Genomic DNA, 15,147 nt, shown 5'->3' with positions numbered 1-15,147 from the left:
TATCCCAAAGAAGGGAAAAACACACAAATTAGCATCACCAACAACAAAAACTAAGTTAACAGAAGATAGCAATCACTGGTCGTTAATATCCCTTAATATAAATGAACTCAACTCACCTATAAAAAGACACAGGCTAACAGATTGAATACTGATGAAGGCATAAATCACAAACAATCCCACACCAGTTTGGAATTATGATTAATAGGATGGTATTTATTTAAAGGGGAAAAAACGTACAGATCACCATCCCAGACAACAGCCCTCTGCGCAATCAGGAAGAAGTCTAGTCGCCAGAAGCGGAGCCGGAAGCAAGAGAGAGTGAGGAGGGAAGTGGCTGCTTTTTAAAAGAGAGAGGCCATGCCCCAAAGGGCTGGTATCTCAGCGGCTATTGGCTGAAGGAGCGGAAGGACCTCCAGCAACAGGATACAAAAACAGAATCCATCCTTCTTCTGCATACAAGAAACACATCTCAGTCTCAAAGACAGACATCACCACAGAGTAAAGTGTTGGGAAAAAATATTCCAATCAAATGGACCTACAAAAAAGTGGGTGTAGCTATCCTAATATCTAACAAAACAGACTTCAAGCTGAAATCAATCAAAAGAGACAAAGAAGGACATTTCATATTAGTCATAGGAAAAATCCTTCAAGAGGAAATCTCAATACTGAACATCTATTTCTTAAATACAAGGGCACCCTCATATGTAAAAGAAACACTTCTAAAGCTTAAGTAACACATTAAACCTCACACACTAATAGTGGTAGACTTCAACACTTTACCACTGGAGAGGTCAGTCAGACAAAAAATAAACAGAGAAATGAGAGAACTAACAGATGTTATGTTATGTCTCAAATAAACTTAACAGACATCTATAGAATATTCTATCTAAACAGAAAAGAATATACATTCTTCTCAGCACCTCATGGAACCTTCTCAATAATTGACCACATACTCAGTAACAAAACAAACCTCAACAAATACAAAAAAATTGGAATAACCCAATGTATCTTATCAGATCACCATGACCTAAAACTAGAATTCAACAGCAACACTAATTCCAGAAAACCTACAAATACATGGAATTAAACAATGTTCACCTGAATCATCAATGGGTCAAGAAAGAAAGAAAGGGAGAAATTAAAGACTTCCTAAAACTCAATGAAATTGACCACACAGCATACCCAAATTTATGGGACACATTGAAAACAGTGTTAAGAGGAAAGTTCATAGAACTAAATGCCTATTTAAAGAAGCTTGGAAAATCCCACACTAGTGAATTAACAGAACACTTCAAAACTTTAGAATAAAAAGAAGAAAACTCACCCAAGAGAACTAGAAGGCAGGAAATAATCAAATTGAGAGCTGAAGTCAACAAAATAGAAACAAAGAAAATAATACAAAGAATCAATGAGACAAAGAGTTGGTTCTTTGAGAAAAATCAACAAAATTGACAAACCTTTATCCAAACTAACCAAAAGGCAGAGAGAGAGAGAGAGAGAGAGAGAGAGAGAGAGAGAGAGAGAGAAATAGAGAGAGAATCCAAATTTAAAAAATCAGAAATGAAAAGTGGGACATGGCCGGGCCGTGGTGGCGCACGCCTTTAATCCCAGCACTCGGGAGGCAGAGGCAGGCGGATCTCTGTGAGTTCGAGACCAGCCTGGTCTACAAGAGCTAGTTCCAGGACAGGCTCCAAAACCACAGAGAAACCCTGTCTCGAAAAAGCAAAAAAAAAAAAAAAAAAAAAAAAAAAAAAAAAAAAAAAAAGAAAAGTGGGACATAACAGACATGGAGGAAATCCAGAGAATTATCAGGTCTTATTTAAGAAACCTGTACTCCACAAAATTGGAAAACTTAAAGGAAATTAACAACTTTCTGGATAAATATCACTTACCAAAATTAAATCAAGAACAATGAGCAAATTAAATAGACCTATAACTGTTGAAGAAATAGAAACAGTCATCAAAAGTCTCCCAATCAAAAAAGCCCAGGACCAGATGGTTTCAGCTCAGAATTCTACAAGACTTTCAAAGAAGAACTAATACCAATAATCTGAAAATTGTTCCACACAATAAAAACAGAAGAAACATTGCCAAACTGTTTTTATGAAGCTACAATTACCCTGATATCCAAACTACATAAAGATATTACTAAGAAAGAGAATTACAGACTAATCTCACTCATGAACATTGATGCAAAAATAATCAATAAAATATTGGCAAATTGAATCCAAGAATGTATCAGAACCACCATCCACAGTGATCAAGTAGGCTTCATTCTAGAGATGCAGGGATGGTTCAACATACAAAAATCTGTCAATGTGATCCACCACATAAACAAACTGAAAAATAAAACCACATGATTATCTTATTAGATGCTGAAAATCTTTCGACAAATTACAACATTCCTTCATGGCAAAGGTCTTGGAGAGAGCAGGACTACAAGGAACATACCTAAAATAATAAAGGGAATATACAACAAGCCAACAGGCAACATCAAACTAAATAGAGAGAAACTCCCAGCAATCCCACTGAAATAGGAACAAGACAAGGTTGTCCACTCTCTCCATATGATATGATAATTTACATTAGCGACCCCCAAAATTCTACCAACAAACTTCTACAACTCATAAACATTTTCAGTAATGTAGCAGGATACAAGATTAAGTCAAAAAAATCAGTAGCTCTCCTGTAAAATAGATGATAAATGGGTTGAGAAAGAAATTAGAGAAACAACACCCTTCACAATAGCCACAAATAGCATAAAATATCTCAAAGTAACTCTAACCAAACAAGTGGAAGACCTGTATGACAAAAAGTTTAAATCTTTGAAGAAAAAAATTGAAGACACCAGAAACTAGAACGATCTCCCATACTCTTGTGTAGGCAGAATTAACATAGTGAAAATGGCAATCTTACCAAAAGCAATTTACCGATTCAACACAATTCCCATAAAAATCCCAGCAAAATTCTTCACAGACCTCAAAAGAACAGTACTCAACTCCATATAGAAGGACAAGCAAACAAACAAACAACCCAGGATAGCCAAAACAATCCTGTACAATAAAAGAACTTCTGGAGGCATCACAATACCTGACTTCAAACTCCACTACAGAGCTACAGTACTGAAAACAGCCTGGTATTGGCAGAAAAACAGACAGGAGGACCAATGGAACCGAATAGAAGATCCACATATTAATCCACACACCTTTGCACACCTGATTTTTGACAAAGAAGCAAAACATGTCAAATGGAAAAAAGAAAGCATATTTAACAAATGGTGCTGGCATAACTGGATATCAACATGTAGAAGAATGAAAATAGACCCATATCTATCACCATGCACAAAACTCAAGTCCAAATGGATCAAAGACCTCAACATAAAGCCAGCCGCACTGAACTTTAGAGAAGAGAAAGTGGGAACACTTGAACGCATTGACACAGGGAACCACTTTCTAAATATAACCCCAACAGCACAGACACTGAGAGAAACAATTAATAAATGGGACCTCCTGAAACTGAAAAGCTTCTGTAAAGCAAAGGACACAGTCAACAAGACAAAATGGCAGCCTACAGAATGGGAAAAGATCTTCACCAACCCCACATCAGACAGAGGACTGATCTCCCAAACATACAAAGAACTCAAGAAAATGGTCATCAAAAGATTACATAATCCAGTAAAAAATGGAGTACAACCTAAACAGAGAACTCTCAACAGAGGAATCTAAAATGGTTGAAAGACACTTAAGGAAATGTTCAACATCCTTAGTCATCAGAGAAATGCAAATCAAAACAACTCTGAGATTCCATCTTACACCTGTAAGAATGGCCAAGATAAAAAACACTGATGACAACTTAAACTGGAGAGGTTGTGGGGAAAAGGAACATTTCTGCATTGCTGGTGAGAATGCAAGCTGGTACAGCCCCTTTGGATGTCAGTGTGGTGATTTCTCAGAAAATTAAGAAACAACTTTCTTCCAGTAATACCACTTTTGGGTATACATCCAAAGGATATTCAATAGTGCCACAAGGAAATGACTCAACTATGTTCATAGCAGCTTTGTTTGTCATAGCCAGAACCTGGAAACAACCTTAATGCCCCTTGACTGAAGAATGGATAAGGAAAATGTGGTACATTTACACAATGGAGTACTACACAGCAGAAAAAAAACTAACGACATCTTGAATTTTTTAGGCAAATGGATGGAGCTAGAAAACATCATTTTGAGTGATGTAACCCAGACCCAGAAAGACAATTATCACATGTACTCACTAATAGTGATTTTTAATCATAAAGTAATGAAAACCACCCTACAAATTACAATCCCAGAGAACCTAGACAACAATGAGAACCCTAAGAGAATCATACATAGATCTAATCTACATGGGACTTAGAAAAAGACAAGATCTCCTGAGTAAATTGGGAGCATGGGGACCTTGGGAGAGGGTTGAAGGGGAGGAGAGAGGTGTGTGTGTGGGGGGAGCAGAGAAAAATGTAGAGCTCAATAAAAATCAATAAAATTAAAAAAACAGAGTCCTGGGGTCCTGATGTTAGTGAGGGACTCAGGTACCTTCTACCTTTTAGTTGTATGAGACCTGGGGAACAGTTCACTTTTCTGAGTCTTTATTTCTTCCTTTGTGTACGCTTCCTTTCATCACATTCCCGTCCATCCCGAGTGACTGTGAAGATTGACCTTGGTGGTTTCTCAACAGGTTTTGTGATTGGTAGATTAGTAAACTTATTGTATATGAGATTGCCTCTCAAGCCTGTGTCAGTGTCTGAGAGGTAGGAGGTGATTTGTTTATGGTCTAATAAATACATATTTAAAATGTTACAAAACCCTCTGTGTCTGCATGATTTTTTTTTCCTTTTTTACTCATCCCTCATTTCCCATTTTTGAGAGTCCACCTCTGCTCATTTCAGTTTTGGATGAGGTCATAAGGACCACCATGACTCTCATAAGGTCCCAGGTACAATTGTGTGGGCTATGGGAGAACAAGCGTCTCCTTCCTTCTAGACAGAGTTCATGTCTACCTTATTCACTGATCTACCCTCACATCCCACAATAGTGCATGATGTGCAGTAGGTCTACAGGAATGTCTGCTCAATGAATGTCTGACCCTCTAAGCCTTTAGTCCCCCTCCATTTCATGTGTGTCATAGCAGCTGCGACCTTGGGAACAGATATTGACTAAACTAGGAGAATGTGGGGCTTTAGCAGTCTCTCGAATGGAAGATGACTCTCCTGTTCTATGGCTTCCCCTCCCTCCCATAGTACAGTGTGTGTGTGTGTGTGTGTGTGTGTGTGTGTCTGTGTGTCTGTGTGCTCATGTGTGTGCACGTGTTTGAATATTGGGATTGGGATAGTGATATACATAGGTTTTTTTTTTTCTCTGAGAGTCTTTCTGTCTGTGTCTTTCTCTCCTCAGTGTGGTGACTGCTTTCATTGTTCCTGTGGCCTGGGTTCACTGCTGGCTACTATTATCTACTATCATCACACTTGTAGGGCTTGAGGAGTCACCACTCCCTCAGCTTCTTATATTATTATATCCTGATTGAAGAAATTAAGAAGGCATGTTATATAATCCTATTTTTTTAAACTCATACAACTGTAACACACACACAGACAGACAGACACACACACCCTACTCACACCTCATTTTGGTTGTTGTGGTTCTTGGTTTCTTCCTGGCTCTGTTTGTCTTTCCCATCACCTCAGGATAGTTTTCCCACCTCTCAACACTGGAGCAGGCACATAGGGCCTGGGTTGACCAGTAGGAGCTCTGTGTCTACCCCTTACCATATGCTGGAGATGAACAGGCGTGGATTCTCTGCCTTCAGGACCCAGAGCTCCTTCATCACTTGGTCACTGAGAAAGGCCTGGTCCAGCCTGCAAGCAAAAGAGGAGGCTATTTCTTGTGGGATCCACCACAGGATCATGAGGCCTCAGAGTCCAGGACTCTGGACTCTGTTGCCTGTAGAGCCAGTGAGGAGCCTTAGTAAGCTTATTTTTGAGTGAAATCCAGGAAAAAGGATGGAGAGCAGCAGGCTGAGCAGAGGGAGATGCGTCCTCAATACAGTCTCAGTGGGGTTGGTCAGTGTGCTGAATTCAGGATGAGGACCTTGGAACTTTGCAGAGCTGAAGTAAGGGTCTTACCACTTATACACTTATATACCTCCCCCGCATACCAGTCATTGGAAACAGACTGTCTCAGGGAGGGGAACATGGCCGGAGATGAGGGCACTTATGTAGGCAAAGAGCAGCAAGTAGCCATCAGAATTCTCAGTGACTAGATGTCACGGTCATATCCCCAAAGGGATTCTGGGCAGCTCTTCAAAGTAAACACATAGTGCTGGGATCATGGGTGTACCTGGATGGAAAGAACTTTGGTTCCCTTCTCGCCTCCCTCCCCATTTCCTTTTGTGCTGACGAAGGAAGCCTTGTCCTCACACAGCAGTCACAATCTGAGTTCTGCTGGTTGCATTCTTATGATCTTCAAGTTGCAGGATTTCTGGGAGTTGGGGTAGTGTCCCTCTTTGGGTTTCCACATCCTCAGTCCATAACACAGACCCATCATTCCCATCTGCCCACTGTGAGGCACAGACAAGGCAGGAGGGAAAGGTTCCTGCACCTGTGAGAGGCTGTGCCTTGTCAGGTGCAGCAGAGGCCAGCTCTGGACAGGCTCTTCACCTTGTGACAAACTGTCAGGGCTGAAAGCAGGCTGCGGAACAAAGGTGACAAGCAGCTGTGTAAGTTTCAGCTCCCAGAGAGGTGGAGGAAGACTCTTCACTGTCCAGCTGCTCCTGTGTGCTCAAAATTGAACCAGAGAGCTGGAGAGAAGGCTCAGTGGGTAAGAGCATGTACTACTCCTTCAGAGGACCTGAGTTCAATTCCCAGAACCCACTTCATACAGTTCATATCCACCTTTAACTCCAGTTCTGGGGGATTTTGACTCCTCTGGTCTCTGGGGCCACCTGCACCCACATAAAACAGCGGTTCTCAGACTGTGCGCTGTGATTTGTGTGTGTGGGTGTTGAATAATCCTCTCAGAAGTTGCCTAGATTACTGGAAATATCAGATATTTATTGCAATTCATAACAGTAGCAAAATTACATTTATGGAGTAATGAAGAAAAATTTTTATGGTTTTTGGTCACCAAAACACGAGGAGCTGTATTAAAGTGTCACAGCATTAGGAAGGTTGAGAACCACAGACATAAACAAACAAAGTAATTAACATAATAATAATAATAATAATAATAATAATAATAATAATAAAAGCAATAATAGAGTTGGAGCAGAAGACCTGACAGGGAAGTCCCAGGGAACAGGACTTCTGAACTTCTCCTGTTGGCTGGAAGAACCAGAAGGCTCTGGGTACAGGGGTCAGATCTCTGTGGATCTCTGAGGCCATGAAGGGCACTGGCCAGAAACCTCTGGGAAGTTCTCCAGAAGCTGGCTGTGGGCTTGTGCTGGGGAGGGAGAAGCTTAGAGACAACATGAAGGGGCTGTGTGGAGAAGGAGGGTCTCCAGGGCTGTAGTTTGGAGACTTGCCTAGCTTGTGTGAAACTCAGTTCAGGGGGAATGGCTCTGTTTCTGGTACAGAGAATTATCTCAGGCTCCTGTAGTGAAAGCTGCTGACCCTCCAGGCCTCCAGGCTCTTTCTGTTCTAGAGTTTTCCCCAACTCTGCCGCCTTTGTCTGGTCTCAGCTTGGCCCAACCAAGTCCTATTTCTCCTTCAGGCCTCAGACAACCCTCGTGGGCATTCAATAAAGTCGCACCTCTCACAGCATGACAATCTTACAATACTGTGAGTCCACGGCATTCAGCAGAGCCTGTCAACACAGTCACCTGCTGACGGGTGATCTATGTCTGTCTCTTTCCACCCAGCTTCAGCAGGACAGAGCCATGTGTGTTTGTGATTGTATGTCTAGGGTCTGGACCAGTGCTTGGCACACAGGGGCCCTGATAAGGATGCATGCATGGATCCTTGAATGAATAAATGACTGAAGCATTGTCCTGGAGTAAGGCAACCCTGGGAGTCTTCCAGGATATACAGCCTTGCTAATACATACGATTCCACTGTGCCCAGCTCCCTACCTGGTACATATGCACATTTTGTGTCATTGCAATCCATGAGGTGGGTATGGCATTGAGTTTTAGAGAAGAATGTCACTTGCCCAAGTCACGGTGTATGAGACACAGCTGGACAGGAGTCAGGTTGACTGTACATTATCTGTCCCTTTTCTTTTCGATGTCTTGTCATCTAGTAATGCACCTGTGTCCTTTCCCCTGCCTCCAGCCCAGAGGGAATACTGGGGTCTTACTTACCGCAGGATTCTGATGTTGCAGGCAGGACTCCTGAGCCCCTCACACAGCAGCCTCACACCACTGTCTCCCAGGTCATTCAGCTGCAGGTCTAGCTCAGTCAGGTTGGAGCTGGCACTGAGCACTGAGGCCAGGTCCTCACAGTGGCTGGATGTGAGGCCACAGTTGACAAGCCTGCATGGGAGATGCTCACCATCAGCTTCTCCAGAGCTCACTGCTCTTGGGAACTGAGCTCAGGTCTCCCTTTGTGAGCCCTGGCACGCGGTGTTAGCAGTGCTTAGCTCTCTGGAATGCCCTGTCTAGTCCGGGTGTGTAACTCCATGTTTCCCACAGCTGAGCAGCAGGAGCAGTGTAATACAGGTTGGGGACCACTGCTCTGCTGTGACTGGCCAAGGCAGAGCTCCACAAGGCTCAGGACAGCTCACCGGTATATTTCATTTTTTAATTGTTTTTATTGATATATATATATATATATATATATATATATATATATATATATATCTGCTCCTGTTCCTTCCTCTCCTCTCCACTTCTGCCCTCTCTCATGATCCCCATACTCCCAATTTACTCAGGAGATCTTGTCTTTTTCTACTTCCCATGTACATTAGATCTATGTATATCTCTCTTAGGGTCCTTTTTGTTATCTAGGTTATCTGGGATTGTGAACTGTAGGCTGGTTTTTCTTTGCTTTATGTCTAAGAGCCACTTATGAGTGAGTACATATTATATTTATCTTCTCAGTCTGGGTTACCTCATTCAATATGATGTTTTCTAGATTCATCTACAAAATTCAGTATCTCATTATTTTTTTCTGCTGTGTAGTATCCAATTATGTAAATGCACCATGTTTTCCTTATCCATTCTTTGGTCGAGGGGCATTTAGGTTGTTTCCAGGTTCTGGTTATGACAAACAATGCTGCTATGAACATAGTTGAACACATGTCTTTGTGGTATGATTGAGCATCCTTTGGATATATACCCAAAAGGGGTATTGCTGGGTCTTGAGGAAGTTTGTTTCCTAATTTTCTAAGAAACCACCATATTGATTGATGATCCAAAGTGGCTGTACCTGTTTGCACTCCCACAAGTGATGGAGAAGTGTTCCCTTTACCCCACATCCTCTCCAGCATAAGTTGTCATCAGTGTTTTTGATCTTGGCCATTCTTTCAGGTGTAAGATGGAATCTCAGAGTTGTTTTGATTTGCATTTCTCTGATGGCTAAGATGTTGAACATTTCCTTAAGTGTCTTTCAGCCATTTTAGATTCCTCTGTTGAGAGTTCTCTGTTTAGGTCTGTACCCCATTTTTTTTAATTGGATTATGTGTTCTTTTGATGACCAATTTCTTGAGTTCTTAGCATATTTTGGAGATCAGACCTCTGTCTGATGTGGGGTTGATGAAGGTCTTTTCTCATACTGTAAGCTGCCGTTCTGTCTTGTTGACTATGTCCTTTTTTTTTTTTTGTTTTTAAACAGAAGCTTTTCAGTTTCAAGAGTCCCATTTATTAATTGTTCTTCTCAGTGTCTGTGCTACTGGATTTATATTTAGGAAGAAGTCTCCTGTGCCAATGAGTTAAGTGTAATTTCCACTTTCTCTTCTATGAGGTTCAGTGTGATTGGTTTTATGTTGTGGTCTTTGATCCATTTGGATGAGTTTTGTACATGATGATAGATATGGATCTATTTTCATTCTTCTACATGTTGATATCCAGTTATGCCAACACCATTTGTTAAATATGTTTTCTTTTTTCCCATTTGATATTTTTTGCTTCTTTTTCAAAAATCAGGTGGGTGTTTGAAGGTGTATGGATTAATATCCGGGTCTTCAATTTGATTCCATTGGTCCTCCTGTCTGTTTTTCTGCCAATACCAGTTTGTTTTCAGTACTGAAGCTCTGTAGTAGAGTTTGAAGTTAGGGACTGTGATGCCTCCAGAAGTTCCTTTATTGTGTAGGATTCTTTGGGCTCTCCTGGGTTTTTTGCTTTTCCATATGAAGTTGAGTACTGTTCTTTCGAGGTCTATGAAGAATTTTGCTGGGCATCATATTGAATCTGTAGATTGTTTTTGGTAAGATTGCTTTTTTATTATGTTAATTCCACCTACCCAAAAGCATGGAAGATCTTTCCATTTTCTGGTGTCTTCTTCAATTTCCTTCTTCAAAGATTTAAAGTTCTTGTCGTACAAGTCTTCTACTCATTTGATTACTCCAAAATATTTTATGCTATTAGTGGCTATTGGCAAGGGTGATGTTTCTCTGATTTCTTTCTCAGCCCATTTATCATTTGTGTAAAGTGGGGCTATTGAGTTTTTTCAATGTAATCTTGTATCCTGCTACATTACTGAAGGTGTTTATGAGTGGTTGAAGTTCCTTGGTAGAATTTTTGGGGTCACTTATGTAAACTATCATATCATCAGCAAAAAGTAAGTGTTTGACTTCTTTTCTGATTTGTAACCCCTTGATCTCTTTTTAGTGTCTTATTGCTCTAGCTAGAGCCTCAAGGTCTACATTTAATAGATATGGAGAGAGTGGACACATTGTCTTTTTCCTTATTTCAGTGGAATTTCTTTGAGTTTTTCTCCATTTGGTTTAATGTTTTCTGTTGGCTTGCTGAATTTCGCCTTTATTATGCTTAGGTATGTTCCTTGTATCCCTGCTCTCTCCAAGACCTTTATCATGAAGGGATGTTGTATTTTGTTGAAGGCTTTTTCAGCATCTAATGAGGTGATCGTGTGTTTTTTTTTTCCATTTTGTTTATATGGTGGATTACATTGACAGATTTTTTTATGTTGAACCATCCCAGCATCTCTGGGATGAAGCTGATTTGATCATGGAGAACGATTTTTCTGATGTGTTCTTGGGTTCAGTTAGCCATTATTTTATTGAGTATTTTCGCATCAGTGCTCATGAGTGAGATTGGTCTGTAATTCTCTTTCTTAGTAATGTCTTTGTGTGGTTTGGGTATCAGGGTAATTGTAGCCTCATAAAAATAGTTTGGCAATGTTCCTTCTGCTTCTATTGTGCAGAACAATTTGAGGAGCATTGGTATTAGTTCTTCTTTGAAAATCTTGTAGAATTCTGAGCTGAGATCTGGTCCTGGGTTTTTTTGCTTGGGAAACTTTTAATGACTGTTTCTACTTCTTTAGCAGTTATAGATCTATTTAATTTGCTTTTCTGGTCTTGATTTAATATTGGCAAGTGATATTTATCCAGACAATTGTTCATTTCCTTTAAGTTTTCCAATTTTGTGGAGTACAGGTTTTCGAAATAAGACCTGATGATTCTTTGAACTTTCTCCATCTCTGGTGTTATATCTCTCTTTTAATTTCTGATTTTTTTTTAAACTTAGATATTCTTTTTTTTTTTTTTTTTGGTTTTTCGAGACAGGGTTTCTCTGTGGTTTTGGAGCCTGTCCTGGAACTAGCTCTTGTAGACCAGGCTGGTCTCGAACTCATAGAGATCCGCCTGCCTCTGCCTCCCGAGTGCTGGGATTAAAGGCGTGCGCCACCACCGCCCGGCTTTAAACTTAGATATTCTTTCTCTGCTTTTTGGTTAGTTTGGATAAAGCTTTCCCTATTTAGTTGATCTCAAAGAACCAACTCTTTGTCTCATTGATTCTTTGTATTGTTTTCTTTGTTTCTATTTTGTTGACTTCAGCTCTCAATTTGATTATTTCCTGCCTTCTACTCTTCCTGGGTGAATTTGCTTTTTTTGTTTTAGAGTTTTCAGGTGTTTTGTTAACTCATTAGTGTGGGATTTTTCTAACTTCTTTATGTAGGCATTTAGTGCTATGAACTTTCCCCTTAACGCTGCTTTCAACGTGTCCCATAAATTTGGGTGTGTTATGTGGTCATTTTCAATAAATTTTAGGAAGTCTTTAATTTCTCCCTTTCTTTCTTCCTTGACCCATTTATGATTCAGGTGAGCATTGTTTAATTTCCATGTGTTGTGGTCTTTCTGAAATTAGTATTGCTGTTGAATTCTAATTTTAAGCCATCGTGACATGATAAGATACATAGGGTTATTCTAATTTTTGTATCTGTTAAGGTTTGTTTTGTTACCTAATATGTGGTCAGTTTTTGAGAAGGTTTCATGAGGTGCTGAGAAGAAGGTATATTTTTTTCTGTTTGGATGGAATATTCTATAGATGTCTGTTAAATCCATTTGAGTCATAACATCTGTTTCCTTATTTCTCTGTAAAGTTTCCGTCTGGCAGACCTGTCCAGTAGTTATAGTACTCTGGGCTTGCATCCAGACATGGCAACTCTAATAAGGAAAACAGTTAATACAGAAGGCTTGCTAACAGTTTCAGAGATTCAGTTCATTATCATCAGGGTGGGGATGGAGTGTGCAGGCAGATGTGGTGCAGGCTATATCTTTATATGCTGGCCATAGCAAGTTGACTGATACCTTCAGGGGTATCCTGAGCCAAGGAGACCTCACAGCCTTCCCCCACAGTGACACACTTCCTCCAACAATGTAGCATACACTCAAACAAAGCCACACCTTTTAATAGTGCCACTCCCTATGAGATTTTGGAGGTCATTTACATTCAATTACATAAAGTAAAATATAAATAGCCAGGCCGTGGTGATGCATGCCTTTAATTCCAGCACTTGGATGATAGAGGAAAGAGGATCTCTTGTGAGTTGGAGGTCTGCTTGGTCTACAAAGGGAATATTCCAGGACAGCTATTTACACAGAGAAATTCTGTCTCAAAAAAATCAAAATTAATTAATTCATTAAACTTTTTAAAAAAAACACAATCCTTTAGATTTTAGTGTTTGGTTTTCTTAGCATTCTTTGGTTTTGTAAATGCAAAAAGGAAACATCCTATACTTTCTGTTTCAGTCAAGTTGGTCATCTTTAATCTGTGTTTTGAGACTTGTGGTTTTATTTTGAATTTGTTAGCTTGTTTAGTTTACAGTGTTAGTGATGAAATTCTGCACACACCGGATTCTTAGCTACTCACAGCTCCTTGCAGTTTGTAAGTTAGGCTGGTTCAAAATTCATGGTTCACCTGCCTTTGTATGATTGGTTACTGACATTAAAGGAATGCCTTACCATTCAGGGTCATGTATATTCTCTCCCCCTTCTCTCTCTGCCTGTCTGTCTGTCTCTGTCTCTGTGTGTGTGTCTATAAATTTACGTCTTTGTGTGTCTCTGTCTCTTCCTGTCTCTATCTTCCCATCTATCATCTATCTATCTATCTATCTATCTATCTATCTATCTATCTATCTATCTACCTATTTATATATCTATCTCTCCTCTCCCCTTTCTCTTGGAGAGATATGTGACATGTGAACCAGCACATCTGTAGAGTTTATGACCATGCTTAACCTCCCACCACAGAATCATTCTCAACCACCTCTCCTGAGCTCTCTTCCCATCTCCTCTTTCCAGTTTTACTTTATGAGACTCTTGAATTCTGCTCCAAATGAAAGCAGGTACATTCACATCAAATGGAAGAGGCTGTCTGAATTACCAAGGTCCCTCCTTTGTCCCAGGGCCTGTGCTGAGTACTCTAGATGAAAAAGAAAAGATACTAGCCACCTGTTCACACCCTGTGGGACACCTATACTGCAGTCTAGAGAACAGTCAACTCATAGACTGCACAGGGTATTGGGGAAAAAAATCCAGGAGTCAATGCCCAAAGACTTTTCTATCTGAAGGGTTTGGAGGAGACACTTATACACTTTCCTGATGGTTTCCTTTCTATATTCTCTTATGATGTTTCTCTAAAGATGCTCCTCTCATGATATTCCATCTTTTTTTTTCTTTACAGCTCAACTACCTGCAATTTGGGGTTTCTCTCCTGCGCACCAGTTCCCTAATAACCACGCTGAGGCTTAATATTAATTACAAACTGTTTGGTCTATTAGCTCAGGCTTATTATTAGCTAGGTCTTACCACTTAAACCATTTTTATTATTCTATATTTTGCAATAAGGCTCATGGCTTGTTACCTCACATCTTGCTTCTCTGGCGACTTCTGGTGTCTTCCTGACTCCACCCTTTTTTTCACATTTGTGGTTCCTGATCATTTTTTCATATTTTCTGTTTCCAAAATTCCTTTGGATTGTGTTTCCTTTTTTTTTCATTTCAGTTTTTAAGTCTTGAATAGTTTCTTTCATCTGTTTGATTGCTTTTCTTAATTTTCTTTAAGGGATTTGTTGATTTCTTCCAATTTTTTTATTTGTCATTTCCTCCATTTCTTTGAGGGAATTTTTAATTTCCTCTTTAAGGGTCTCAAACATTCTCCTAAAGTTATTTTGTAGGTCATTGTCCTCTGCTTCATCTATTTTGGGGTGTTCATGTCTTGCAGTTGTAGAGCCACTAGTTTTTGTTGGTGTTGTGTTGTTCTTTGTGGTGTTGAGTGTGTTCTTACCTTGTCTACCCACCTTTTCCTCTGATTGGTGCAGTTGGGGCTGTGTCTCTGTTGATCAGTCTTCCAGGTGCTAGTGGACCTAAGGTTCAGATGGTTGCTCCTTGTGGTGTAGTCAGGGCCATGGTTCCAGGCACCCCTGAAGGTTGCTCAGTGCTCCCAAGGGTTCCTCTGAAATCCCAGAGATTGTTCATGTCTGCTCCCAGGGTGGTGGCTGGTCCAGCCTCTTTTTGCAGAGGTCCCTGTGTTGGGCCAGGTCCCACAAAAGTGTCTGTCTTTGGCCTGCTCCCACGGCGGTTTCTCCCTTGTACCTGTTCCTGTGGAGGCTGCTGTCTTGGGCCTGCTCAGGTGGAGGTCACTGACTCAGGCCTTCTCCAGTGAAGGTTACTGACTCAGATCTGCTCCCTCAGAGGTCCTGACTTGGACCCAGTTCCGCAGAGGT

General features: G+C 40.4%; 1 protein-coding gene across 1 annotated transcript in view; it reads right to left on the bottom strand.

The window, feature by feature from the left end:
• LOC121456306 (NACHT, LRR and PYD domains-containing protein 1a-like) overlaps window positions 1–15,147 on the bottom strand; it is a 67,462-nt gene that overhangs the window by 23,074 nt on the left and 29,241 nt on the right. The window contains exons 6-7 of the mRNA XM_041664370.1: window positions 8,329–8,499; window positions 5,798–5,887 (exon numbers count right to left, since the gene is read on the bottom strand). Of these exons, the coding sequence (XP_041520304.1) occupies window positions 5,798–5,887; window positions 8,329–8,499 (261 nt within the window). The remainder of the gene's footprint in view (window positions 1–5,797; window positions 5,888–8,328; window positions 8,500–15,147) is intronic.

Source organism: Microtus oregoni, unplaced genomic scaffold (assembly GCF_018167655.1).
Source record: "Microtus oregoni isolate MIOR12 unplaced genomic scaffold, Mior012 000015F_ref0000493, whole genome shotgun sequence".
Taxonomy (NCBI): domain Eukaryota; kingdom Metazoa; phylum Chordata; class Mammalia; order Rodentia; family Cricetidae; genus Microtus; species Microtus oregoni.
Note: the sequence above shows the minus strand (reverse complement) of the source record. Positions and strands in the feature narration are given on the sequence as shown.